At 43.0% G+C, this 13,453-nt stretch overlaps 2 protein-coding genes across 2 annotated transcripts in view; one reads left to right on the forward strand and one right to left on the reverse strand.

Moving 5' to 3' along the window:
- Window positions 1-661: 661 nt before the first annotated feature.
- Window positions 662-8,247, forward strand: LOC132592485 (tetratricopeptide repeat protein 22-like). The gene is made up of 3 exons (XM_060277467.2): window positions 662-928; window positions 1,680-1,832; window positions 7,596-8,247. Exons 1-3 carry the CDS (start codon window positions 731-733, stop codon window positions 8,124-8,126), a joined length of 882 nt encoding a protein of 293 aa, XP_060133450.2. The 5' UTR covers window positions 662-730; the 3' UTR covers window positions 8,127-8,247.
- Window positions 8,248-9,051: 804 nt separating this feature from the next.
- The window catches only part of LOC118079446 (lanosterol synthase), a 35,796-nt gene continuing 31,394 nt past the window's right edge, over window positions 9,052-13,453 (reverse strand). Inside the window, exon 21 of the mRNA XM_088674006.1 lies at window positions 9,052-9,757. Coding sequence (XP_088530132.1) covers window positions 9,625-9,757 — 133 coding nt within the window. The 3' untranslated portion in view covers window positions 9,052-9,624. The remainder of the gene's footprint in view (window positions 9,758-13,453) is intronic.

A 13,453-nucleotide genomic window follows, 5' to 3' on the forward strand; every position in this document is an offset into this window, starting at 1 on the left:
CCACAAATAACCCAGAGATGCATTTTAAATAAAAGGACACATTCTACTCATGTAAAAACATGCTGATTCCCGGACCGTCTGTGGGCCGGATCGAGAAGGTGATTGGGCCGCATCTGGCCCCGGGGCTTTAGGTTGCCTACCCCTGCTCTAAATTATCTTAATCTGGCCTGCCCAACTGCTAGCAGAACAATAGCCAGAGTGGGTGGAGATGCAAAGCTGAAGCTAGAAGCTACAGAGAGAGGTGTATTTGCTCATGCTGGATCCAAAGCTGTGGCCAGTGGAGAAGCAAGATCTGTTGGAGTGTTAATGCTGTGAGTGTTTCAAGTGGTGCTAATTATGATTAAGGATAATGCGGGTGTATTATAAAACAAAGATCCATTCTACTCAAGTCTCAGTTTTACCCTTGTGGAGAGGAGGATGGAGACAAAACTAGAATTAGTTGACTCTGGCTGTACCTATTGTGGCCTCCCTGTCTTTTCCAAAGGGTGCCAGCCACCACTTGCTAATGAGTAGATATATATAAGGCAGTGCTGTAAGTGACGGAAGGGAAGAGATGCCCTCCTTTGCTCATTTCCTTCTCATCCAGAGCAAGGTGCCATCTCAATTCATGTCCTCGCACACTTCAGTCTTTCCAAAGGGCATAATGTACAATGGTGGCCAAGCTGAATGTTGACACATAAATTTCTCCTTTCATTGCCCATCGTTCAACAGAGCAAGGAGAAGTTCACTAATGGAGCAATGTATTGTGTATTTGTTTGTTTTTAAGGCAATAGCAATAGCTAGAGAACACCCACTTGTTCTGAACCGCCTAGCAAAAATCTTCCACTTCCTTGGCAAGCAAGAGATGGCAATGGCAGTCTGCAACATGGCCTTAGATGTGCTGCCAGATCCAGTACTTAACTGGCAGGCATATTGCATGCGCGCCAAGGTATGGAATTCTCCTTTAAAAACAAGGAGTTTGTCTGTCAGCATTGTGCTTCCTGAAAAGCCATTAATGCAGCTGCCTTTCTGGTCAGCATCAATTATTTTGGTTTAACTGCATAAACAAAAAGTCTCTTCTTGTAACTTCTCCTAATGAGGGCACTGCTTAAATTCCAGTGCTACCAACTCTGTTAGAACATATGAACCTGCCTTGGTCCATCTAGCTTAGTAATATCTGTGTCTATTTGATATAAGCTGTTTATTTTAAAGTTATTGTGACTTTTTTTGTATTGGATCTGATTGTTATTAAGTGTGCAATCTTTGTTGTCCATTTTGTTACTTCTTCAGCTTCTAAACCACCTTGTGTGTAGTAATAGAGAAAGGTGGTATACAAATTGAAAGTGAAATGAAGGGCAGTATCTGGCAGAGGCAGTAATTTACTGATTTAGACTCTGAAATTAATGGGCTTATGGGAGGGGGCTTTAGATGGCCATACACATTACTTCACTTACTTCCATATGTGGTGAGTCAGCCTTGCTGTGTCTGAGGCCTCCTCTTCTCATTCTGAGTAATGGGGGGGTCCCACACTTCAGCCCCAAAGTCCTGCCTGTCCTTGATGGTACCTCCAGGTCTTTCCAAGCTCTGACCACTGAGACCCTTTTAACAAGAGAAGTTGGGGAATAAAGAACAGTCATACAAACTAATGTGCAAGGAGGGGAGGGCAGAGTCAAATTGGTTTAACAGCTCTTTGTTTTTAGATGCTGCTTAAACTATATTTGTGTGATTTGGATCGTGTGAAGGTGGGCCTGGGAGGAATGCCAGACCAGAGAAACCTCTCTTATGCCAAAGCTGATCTCGAGAATGTCATGAAGGTGCATCCATGTCTGAAGACTTACCTTGACCTAGGCCAGGTGAGTGAAAGCAACCACCTTGTCCAGACATAGTCATTGTCTTCACTTTATTTTATCTGTATGATAATAAAAGTGTTGTTGCTTATTCAGGCTTTTAACAGGACTAAGGCTGCAATCTTAATTTCAGTAACTTGGAAGCGAGCCCCATTTGAATCCAATAGGGTTTATTTTTGAGTAAACATTGTTAGGATTGCACTTTTTACTGAAGGCATAATATATCCAATCTTTGTTTTGCTAGAATATGGTAAACTTGGTTCCTTTTCCGTTTTGAGTTCAGTCCATTCGAGTTCCATGACAGAATCCTCAACGACATCTTAAATTGCAGCAGCTGCGCCTTCTCCTAAGTAAGAATCGGAGTCTAGCTCGATTGGGGCGTTTAGTTGTCCTGGAGTTGAAGTTAGCAGTCCTGGTCGTAGTAGCTCTCTCTCGTATTTCTGGAGGAATTCCTTCTTCTGCTCCACTGACTTGATTTTAAACTTCTTCTGTTGGAATTGGAAATTTAAGCCTTCCAGGAAATCCCACTTGTGATTCATTCCTTTCCGTTTCAAGATGGTTACCAGGTCAGAATATTGGGATCTCAGGTCCAGAAAGAATTTTGGCAAATCTTTAAAAAGGATGATCCGTGTTCCTTGAACCTTCAAGGTCTTCTCGTAATGTAGACTCAGGATTCTATCTCTTTGTTCTTTGGTTTGGAATGATATCATACAATCACTAACAAAATTTTTGTCTTTCTTTGGTCTTGCTCCAAACCTGAATGCTTTGATGATCTGTGATTCCAATTTTTCCTTCGATAGTTCCCAAGCTTTCACATGTCACAAGAGCCCATTGAAGAATTTTGCAAAATAAGAAATTGGGTCAAGAATTCATCTCTTCAGATGAAGTTAAGAAGTGAGGAGTGGTGCTCTATGCTAAAGAGAAATTAAGTCCCAAATTAATATTTAAAGATGAAAAGGGAAGATATGTTGCAGTTGAAATAACATCGCAAGGCAAAAAAATCTTAATTCTGGGAATTTATGCACCAAATGAAGGAAAATCTGACTTTTTAAAAAAGTTACATGAAAAACTCTTGGACTATTTGGATTACAAACTATGCTTGTTGGGAGACTTGAATGGAGTGGTCTCTACATTAATGGATAGATCGCAAAGACAGATGTGTACCAATGAAGGAAGACTGCCAAAGTCTTTCTTCGAATTGACAGAGAATTTCGACTTGATCGACACCTGGAGATTGAAAAATCCATTGGAAAAAGACCAAACTTTTTTTTCAAATGCTAAAAAATCTTGGAGTCGTCTCAACTATATTTGGATTACAAGAGAGTTGGGACCAAGGATAAATAACATGGAAATATGCCCAAGAACTTGCTCCGACCACAATGCGGTACTATTGGACTCAAAAACATCTCTACAGGGTACTTACAGATGGAGAATGAATGATGCTTTATTAAGAAATGAGAAAATAGTGGAGAAAGCCCAAAAAACATTGAAAGACTACTTCGATATAAATCTGAGGACAACAATTGACAAAAAATGGTATGGGATGCCAGTAAAGCTGTGATGAGAGGATTTTTGATCCAACGAAATGCAATTAGGAAAAAAGAAAGCAATGCAAGAAAAGAAAGGATTTTAAACCAAATGAAAGAAAAGGAAAAGAGATTAAGAAGAAACCCTAAGAATTGATGAATCAAGAAATTGAATCAAAAATTAAATGGATGAAACAAAAATCATTTGAATCAGCAAATAAATGTGGAAAACTACTGGCATGGCAATTGAAAAGAAGGCAGAAGTTGAATACCATCACAAATCTGGTGCAAGAAGGAAAACATCTGGAGCACCCGACAGAGATTCGAAAAATATTTTAAACAATTGTATAAACAAGAAAAGCAAGATAAAGATGAGGTAGAGCAATTCCTGGACAAACATGGACTGCATAAAATCCCAGAAGAAAAGAAATCCCTACTTTCGCAACAGATTTCAACACAAGAGGTGGAACAAGCAATACAACAAATGCAACTGGGTAAGACTCCAGGACCGGACGGACTCACTGCTACATATTATAAAACAATGAATGACTGGCTAGTCCAACCACTGAAAGAACTGTGTAATGAGATTTTGAGTGTAGGAGAGGCCCCCGAGTCTTGGAAAGAGGCCTATATCACGCTGATACCTAAACCGGATACGGATAGAACGCAAGTGAAGAATTATCGCCCAATCTCCTTACTTAATGTGGATTACAAAATATTTGCTAATAATTAGCTTCCAGATTGAAAAAGGTTTTAAAAGACTTTATTTACCATGACCAAGCTAGATTCCTGCCGGGAAGACATATGAAGGACAATATTAGGAATGTCGTGGATATTTTGGAGGTGTTGGAGCAGAAAATAAACAAAAAAGCCATTTTGATGTTTATAGACGCAGAGAAGGCCTTTGACAATATTTCTTGGCTATTTTTTAAAAAGGAACCTAGAAAAGATGGGGATGGGCCAAAAATTTTTGAATGGAGTAAATGCGATCTATTCCGAACAAAAAGCTAAGATAATTGTAAATAATATGGTTTCAGAAGAGATTAGAATTGAGAAAGGTACAAGACAAGGGTGCCCCCTCTCGCCCCTACTCTTTATATCGGTTCTGGAAGTTCTACTCAATAGGATTAGGAAAGACCAGGAAATAAAAGGTGTGACTGTAGGGAAGAAACAATATAAACTTAAATCCTTTGCAGATGACCTTGTTTTGACTTGCAAGACCCAGAGTCCAGTGTTCAAAGGGCTCTGGACGTAATTCAAGAGTTCGGAAGGGTAGCAGGTTTTAAACTGAATAAATTAAAAACCAAAGTATTAGATAAAAACTTGAATACCGAGGAAAGAGAAAAATTACAAGAAGCAACTGGTTTATCTTTTGTTAAGAAAGTGAAGTACCTTGGTGCCAATATGACTTCTAAGAATTTGAACCTGTTTAAAGATAATTATGTTAAATTATGGAATGAAGTCAAGAATGACTTAGAAACCTGGACTAAATTGAAATTGTCTCTGTTGGGACGTATAGCTACTGTTAAGATGAATGTTTTGCCAAAAATGTTGTTTATGTTTTAAGCTTTGCCAATAATTGAAAAGTTGGACAGTTTTAAAGAATGGCAAAAGGTGCTATCAAAATTCATACAGCAAGGGAAGAAGCCAAGAATTAAATATAAGATACTTACGGATGATAAACAAAGAGGAGGCTTTTCCCTGCCTGATTTTAAAATCTATTATGAAGCAGCGGCCTTTTGCTGGTTGAAAGATTGGTTTATGTTGGAAAATACAGACATTTTAGATTTAGAAGGGTATGATAATGTTTACGGTTGGCATGCATATGTGTGGTATGACAAAGTAAAGGCCCACAGAGGCTTTAAAAACCATATAATTAGAAAATCATTGTATAATGTTTGGTCCAGGTACAAAGACCTGTTAGAAAGGAAAACACCTAAATGGATTTCACCTTTGGAGGCCAAGGTTCGTAAAAGGTTAAACATGGAAACCAGTTGGCCAAAATATAGGGATTTGCTAACGGAAGAAGGAGACCAATTTAAGTTAAAGACATATGAGGAGTTGAAATGTAAATTAGATGATTGGCTCCAATATCACCAGATAAATGAAGTTTTTAAAATGGATAGATTACTTGGTTTTCAAACAGAGAGGTCAAAGTTGGAAACAGAATTGTTAGAACCTTAGACGAAAATACTTTCCAGGATGTATAAATTGCTGCTGGAGTGGCATACAAAAGATGAACAAACAAAAAATGCTATGATCTTGTGGGCAAAAGATGTTGGTCATAACATCATGATGGAAGAATGGGAAAAACTGTGGAAAGAGAATATTAAGTTTACTGTGTGTAGTCTTTTAAGAGAAAACATAATGAAAATGATGTATAGGTGGTATCTTACACCAGTAAAGTTAGCAAAGATTTACCATAACCATGAGAGTAAATGTTGGAGATGTAAGAAAGAAGAAGGTTCATTTTACCACATGTGGTGGACATGTCCACTAGTAAGTGACTTCTGGAACAAGATTTATAATGAACTTAAGAAAGTGTTGAAAAACACATTTGTTAAGAAACCAGAAGCATTTCTAGTGGGCATTGTCGGGAAGGAGATTCCAAAGAAAAATGTATCTTTTTTTCTGTATGCTACAACGGCAGCTAGACTTTTGATTGCTAAGAACTGGAAACTACAAACACTACCAACGATTGATGACTGGCAGATGAAGATGATGGAATTCATGGAGCTGGCAGAGATGACCGGAAGAATCCGCAACCAAGGAGAGGAAGCGATGGAGGAAGATTGGAAAGATTTTAAATTGTATTTTTAAAAATATGTTAAAGTAATGTATTAGATCAGAAATCAAGTTGTAAACAAACTGGAATTTGTGAATATGATATTTTAGAGGAAGAAAATGAGTCTTTATAAAGTGAATAATCTGATATAGAATTTGCTAAATAGAAACGTATCTAAGAACCAATGGGAGGGGAACCCGAGGAGGTCCCAATATACATTGTGATATGATATAAGATTTGGTGTTTTATATGTAGTAGTTCTTTCTTTGTCTTTGTTTTTCCTTTATGCTTTTGTTTTTATTGTTTTGTATTGCTTTATCTTTTGGAAAATTTAATAAAATATTATTTAAAAAAGGATTGCACTTTTTAATTATTTAATTCTAGAGTGTTGATTCTAGAGAGATTTCAGAAATGTAATCAGAATGTAATGAGAGTGTATCCATTTTTAACCAAGAGTAACATATGGGGAAGTTCCTGTGTGTGCATGGATCTCTGAAGGGATGAGCAATATTCTGAACTTTCAGCCCAACTTTCTGCTCTGGTTCTATTTGGAGTGACTCACCCATAAGCCAGGTGCTTGGGAGGAAGCCTTGTTGAAGTGGCTATAGTTTGTGAACCTTTTGTTCCCTTCTCTAATATAATACATTAATTTAATAGAAAGCTCCTGCCTAGCAGCCTACTTAACCAACTCAAGGTGCCAATGGTGTTGACCTATGTAAAGCCCTGAAGTTGCCCTGGAATAGCTTTGTCTCTGTGGGGTGCTCTCTCTCTCTCTCTCTCTCTCGCTCTCGCTCTCGCTCTCTCAATAGAAACTTGCCCATTCTGAGGAGGAAATGCTTTGAGATAAAAAATGAAGAGCTGAATGCCACTGAGGTCCTGTTTTAGTTTCTTTAATAATTTATCATAGACTGTTACTATGAAGCCCTTCCCAGAGGCCAACACACAGCCTCACTCTACAAACTTTTAAGAAAGGGAGGGAAAACATATGGCCCTCCAGATGTTGCTGGACTACAACTCCCATCATGCCTCATCATTGGCCATTGCTGGCAGGAAATGCAGTCCAACAACTACAGGAGTGCCACAGGTCACACACACCCCCTGTGCTTTAAGAGAAAGTACAAGATCAGACATCCCCAAACTCGGCCCTCCAGCTTTTTTGGGACTACAATTCCCACCATCCCTGACCACTGGTCCTGTTAGCTAGGGATGATGGGAGTTGTAGTCCCAAAACAGCTGGAAGGCCTGAGTTTGGGGATGCCTGTACAAGATATTCAAGAAAGTTTTTTATGATTCATTGCCATTATATTAAAATTTTATTTTCTGGCAGATATTCAACAATGAACATTTATAGATTTGTTTTCTGGAAGCTGGAAGCCATCTTTGTTCTTTTGACATGTTTTTTTAAATAAATACTGAGTGTTCCTCCTTTCCCTCCCTGCCCATCCACTGCTCTTCTAGGTATGTTACTACATGGGAGTAGATGCCATGCAGGAACTTTTACTTGTAGATGAAAATGCCATGAACAATGCCCTCGTGTTCTTTGCTAAAGCCATGGAATTAGAGCTGGGGAATGTTTTTCCTGAAATCCAGCTGCTGAGGGGGAAATGCCTTCGGATAAAAAATGAAGGCCTGAATGCCATGGAATGCTTCAAGCAGGCAATAGAGCTGGATGATGTGGGTTCTGTTTACACAGAGAGCTTCCGTTGCTTAATGGAAATGCTGCTTGCCTTGTTCAGTCAGAAGAGGATAAATACAGAGATGCTGATGAAGGAAGTAGAGTTGTGGGTGAAAAAGGCGGAGGAGAAATATCCCAAACAGCGAGTGCAGCAGGAGCTTAGGCTGGTGTGTCACCACTACACCGCTGAGGTGCTTGAGCTCTCCAAAGCCATGGTGGCCAGAGGGAAGACTGAGCTGGTGAAAATGCTCTTTGAGACCATGAAGTGTGACTTTAACAAAGGTAGACGGAATGAACGCTCACTCTCCTTCTGAATGGGTGGTTTGATTCAGCCACTTGGCATAGCAAAAGGTTTAGCTCTCCCCATAGTTTGTGGAAAGAATTATGAAAAGCTATATAATAAAATGTGATGCTTTCTAGAGCACCCACCAAGTATTAGTCTCCATATACATGGAGGAGTCGAGGTATGTGTGCTCATATTAAAAAATGAGTGTGCTTACTTTTTTCCAAAGCAAAACATTAAACAAGCACAAAACGTTTACACTATGCATAGCACACAGAAGCAGGTCAACAGGAGATAAAATACACCTTACCTGCTTCTCAGTAATAAATGAAGGCTAAAACTCTGATAACATTTTACATGTATCATTTCTCAACCCTCAAAACTTAATGTGAGCAGATATTGATACTTTTGTCCTTGCTTTGGATATAGACATTCATTTAACTTAATTGTAGCAACCTAGGGATGTGCTCTTCCCTTTGGAAGAAAACCACCACCATCACCCCGTATGTTTCACTTAATGAAAAAGAGATATAATAGCAGAAGTTTATTTAGAATTTTTTTTAAAAAAAAACAAGTTAAGAATATGTATGTACCTGTTTGGTTTTGTCTGTTGAAAATATAGAATGAAAACCTCCAAATTCACAATTTTTTTGTGGTTAGGTATGTTTTACATTTTCTGCACCTTCCTTTGAATCAATGGTTATCTTCACTTATCATGTGGGCTTCTTGCTAGGCCACATATTGAACTCATAGAATGGATTAATTCTGAATGGATTGTGGGGGTCACATTTCCAGAGCAAATCATTAAAATCACCAGATAAGTTTACAGTACAGTCATATTCAGAATGACATATTCAGTAACTTATTTACTGATCTTATCCATTTCACTGTATCTGAAGAAGTGTGCATGCACACGAAAGCTCATACCAAAATAAAAACTTAGTTGGTCTTTAAGGTGCTACTGAAGGATTTTTTTTATTTTACTTCGATCCAGACCAACACGGCTACCTACCTGTAACCTGATCTTATCAAGTATGCAACCCGTGGGTACCAACTCCCTGAGGCCCCGCGTGGCTGAGCACCTACAAAATACCCCATGAAGAGGACGGGCACCCAAACATTTCAGTGCCCAGGCCATAGTGCTGCTATTCTGAGATGTACTCACTGCATTTAAATAATGAATTTCTTGCGGGACTCTCCGAATAGCCAACACCTGTTGATTCATGCTTGGACATTAGGTCATGTGATAGTTTAAGCTATTCCTGGCCAACAAGACATGTTGTTGAAATCAGTTAGCCTGGCAAGGAAAAGATAGTATCTCAATACGCCCTTCATTCTGATCTTATAGGGATGTTTCAAGTGATCTAATGTGGCATTATAATAAAAGAAAAACAGCACATGCTACACAGCAAATATCAACCAAGAGAGAACTGGGTGACGTTGAGAAGGAGGAAACCCTCAGGGATGACAGTGCACCTGTGCTCAGCACCCTCCATTCTGACGCTGCTCTGAATGCACAGATCCATTCTTCAGGAGTTCTTTAGCGACAGGGCTGCTGGGATATAGCCGGGTAAAGCGGGCAAGTGCAAAGATAGGGAAGATGATTCGGTAGGCATTGTAATGCAGAGTACCAGATTTGTAGAATGCTGTAGCGATGTCACCCTGAGGAGAGGCAAGAGAGAAATTCCTGAACAACCTACATGCAGTCTTCTGCCCTGACTTCATGGTGATTAAATTCCATTTGAGAACCCAGTTGTATGATCACTGTAACCTCTTTTAAGAGCAACTGTCACATACAGTACCACCGAGCTTTTGTTTGGCAAACAAGACTCTGGAAGCAGGAAGCAGAGACCAGAGCCAATTAAAATGCAGGAAAGGCGACCAAAGAGATTGTGGCATCTCAGGCCGAATATCAAAATGGTTCCATGATTAAAAAAATAAAAGAATCAACTGGCCGTCTACAGCTTTTGAAGGGCACCCCTCTGACCTGCCACATGTATGTAACAGTAGGGCCAGCTGTGTCCTGTGCTCTGATACCACACAAACTCAATCCCAATGGCACATTTCAATGCCACAGCAGTAACAGGTAGCTGCACTTGGGTGCCTAAGGCAACAGAATACTTCCCACAGGAACATCAGAGTGTCCGATTGAGGGCGAATATGGGAAGCACTTGTAAGAGCTCACCTGCCAATGCCACACAGGTGTCCATGTGTGCCCACAATACATTGCAGCCATCTATGAGAAGCATCTTTATGACCGCAATGATGCCAATGAGAGTACACACTGATCTGGGTCATTCTGTAAGTGAGGGGTGGATAACCTTCGATCCTCCAAATATTGCTGACCCCCCACACTCTGAGGACTTGTTGGGAAATGCTCTGCGTTCATTCATTCATTTTATGTATATTTGGAGGACATGATCAGTTCCATAGGTGGCTGAAATACACTGTTCCTGTCAACCTTGAAATTATATTGCTATGAGGATATTTGATTAAGAAATTAAAAGTTGTAACACACCTGAGGCCACTCCCCAATCGATGTCTGTCTGTCAATCAAAACTTGTATTCCTCTTTCCAGAACCCGAACATCAGGATATCTGCAAAGCCACAAGAATACTGGTCATTCCGTTCTGTTATCAGCACCCAGTTGAGGGCTGGTGGCTGGAGCGAGGGGAAAGCCTGTCAGTTTTCTTCTGGGGAGAAGCTTATATGACCACAATTTTTTTTTTAAAGAAAGAAAAAAAACCCTCATGGGTTCACAGAAACTCAATAGGTCCCCCTAGTGGAAAAACCTGTAAGTACACGAGTTTTTCACACAAGTTCTGAAAAGTGAAGAAGCTAAATAAATGAAATTGTGAGGCCTCCACCTCTGCCTTTAAGATGGCATTAACTGCATCTTTTGTTTGGCATTATTTCAATTGTTTGGACTAAGAAGCACCTGGGAACATCTACATACCAAGCTGCAGGAAAATTCAGTTCTCTGCAAGTTTACAAAAGACAGCTGTGGCGAATGTGAAACTGTTATGTTATGTTTTTTGTTTCGCAACCAACCTATCGAAGGGTTAACCCAGACTCCTGGTTAACTGGCAGCAACATTCCATGGGAGGCGTGGCCTGCATGGGGTTTAAAATGGAAAGGGGAACTGTTATGTCAGTTGGCGGTTGGGGTTTTTTTGTGTGGGAGCTTGGGTGGTTGTGGAGAAGGGAGAATTAGAGTAGATGAAGTAGTGGATAGGTATTCTGTTATTTGATTACCAAGAACATTACCTGTGAAATTAAGTTTATACCAATGTTACCAGAAAGCAACCATTAAGATTCAAGCCAATAAATATTCATCTTTAAAGTGTCACATTAGTAATCGTCTATTTCATTTTCCAGCTAAGGTACCCAGGAACCCAGGTGGTGGGGAACTCTTTTAAACTGTCAAAACTGCCTTTTAGAGGAGAAAGGTTAGTTTGTGGCTGAGAGTGCACCAAGAAAGGGGGGGGCTAAAGGAGGAGACAGGTTCTGAGTGATAATAAAGTTACCTCAGGAAGGAGGCTAGCTTTACAGTAAGGGAGGTTCTAGTGAAGGGAAACCCTTATCTGAGCGCACATACCGTGTTTCCCCCTTTTTAATACGTAGCCATAAAGTAAGCCATGGCAGCATTTTTTAGGAGTTGCTATATCTAAGACACCCCCCGAAAATAAGACATACCTCTCATACCGTGTACAGCGAGACCGCCGAGCGCCCCAGCCAGCCAGCGGGGCCTGGAACCAGCTGCTGCAGCGGCAAGCCACCTGCCAAAACAGGCGGCTGCAGAGTGGAGCGCTCCGCAGCGCCGAGCGCTCAGAGCGCCCAGCAGTGCCGGGCGGAGCGCCCAGTCAGCGGTCTGGCCTCTTCCTGGCCCGGCCGAGGAGGCCTGCCGCCCCGCCGCCGGAACAGGCGCCTGCAGAGTGGAGCGCTCCGCAGCGCCGAGCGCTCGGAACGTCCAGCAGCACCGGACGGAGTGCCCAGCCAGAGTGGCGAGGCAGAGCGCATGGCCCAAGGCAGAGCAGCGGCGGGAGCCCCGCTGGCCCTGCCAGGGTGACGGGCGGCGGGAGCCCTGCTGGCCCATTCCGCGCCGCCGGAACGTTGTGGGCTGCATGGCCCAAGGCAGAGCGGCGGCGGGAGCCCCGCTGGCCCTGCCAGGGTGACGGGCGGCGGCGGGAGCCCTGTTGGCCCCTTCCGTGCCGCCGGAACGTTGTGGGCTGCATGGCCCAAGGCAGAGCGGCGGCGGGAGCCCCGCTGGCCCTGCCAGGGTGACGGGCGGCGGCGGGAGCCCTGCTGGCCCCTTCCGCGCCGCCGAAACGTTGTGGGCTGCATGGCCCAAGGCAGAGCGGCGGCGGGAGCCCCGCTGGCCCTGCCAGGGTGACGGGCGGCGGCGGGAGCCCTGCTGGCCCCTTCCGCGCCGCCGGAACGTTGTGGGCTGCATGGCCCAAGGCAGAGCGGCGGCGGGAGGCTCGCGGGTCCTTCCGCGGCACCGGGGCGCAGACGGCGGCGGAAGCGCTGCTGGCCCCTTCCGCCCCGCCGGAGCGGCGTGGGCTGCATGGCCCGCCGCCGGAATGTTGTGCGCAGGGAAGCAGGAGGCAGGCAGGCGGGCTGGGCGATGGGCTGCACTCGGCGGGGCCGGTAGTGAGCTCAACGCTGGCCTGCCCCAGCCTGCACCAGGGGCTCCGGCTCAGTCCGTTGCCGGCGCACGGCACCTCGTCGTGGCCGGGATCTGGGTCATGGTTAGGTGAGTGCCCTCCCCTCCCATAGCGGCGCCCGGGTCGAGGCTGCCTCTGAGCATGCACATCCCCCCCCCCGCCAGTCCAGTGCCGGGGAAAAGGCGTCTTGGAAAGCCGGGGTGGGTTTATAGCTGGGGATGGGGTGGTCTCTGAGCATGCACAAAGTGCCTCCCTCACCGCTGCCTTTGCTCTTTTTTCCTTGTCTCTTTTTAAAAGAAGTTGCTCCCCAGGGTGGGTCCATAATAAAAATCGTAATAAAAAATTAAGACATCCCCTGAAAATAAGACACCTTGTGTTTTTTTGAGGAAAAAAAGTTATAAGACGGTGTCTTAAAAAAGGGGAAACACGGTAGGAACAGTCTTATTTATAGCCCCAAGTCTATATACCGTGTTTCCCCTTTTTTAAGACACCGTCTTATAACTTTTTTCCCTCAAAAAAACACACAGTGGCTTATTTTCAGGGGGTGTCTTTTTTTAAAAAAAAAAGTGCTGGTACAACTGGGACCCACTGGCTCAGGATGCTCGGTGCTCTCTTCTGCACATTGCTGGGCGCGTTGTTGGCGCTGCCAGTTCCGAGCGCCTGCAGGGTGGGGTGGGGGTGGCAGTGCTTTA

Source organism: Zootoca vivipara, chromosome 7, assembly GCF_965207765.1.
Source record: "Zootoca vivipara chromosome 7, rZooViv2.hap1.1, whole genome shotgun sequence".
Taxonomy (NCBI): domain Eukaryota; kingdom Metazoa; phylum Chordata; class Lepidosauria; order Squamata; family Lacertidae; genus Zootoca; species Zootoca vivipara.

Excerpts from the sequence above, each read along its gene's own strand:
- LOC132592485 (XM_060277467.2), top strand. The coding sequence starts at position 731 with ATGGAGCAATGTATTGTGTATTTGTTTGTTTTTAAGGCAATAGCAATA. Across the intron at positions 929-1,679 it reads CATATTGCATGCGCGCCAAG|ATGCTGCTTAAACTATATTT; the intron begins GTATGGAATTCT and ends CTTTGTTTTTAG. Across the intron at positions 1,833-7,595 it reads CTTACCTTGACCTAGGCCAG|GTATGTTACTACATGGGAGT; the intron begins GTGAGTGAAAGC and ends CTGCTCTTCTAG.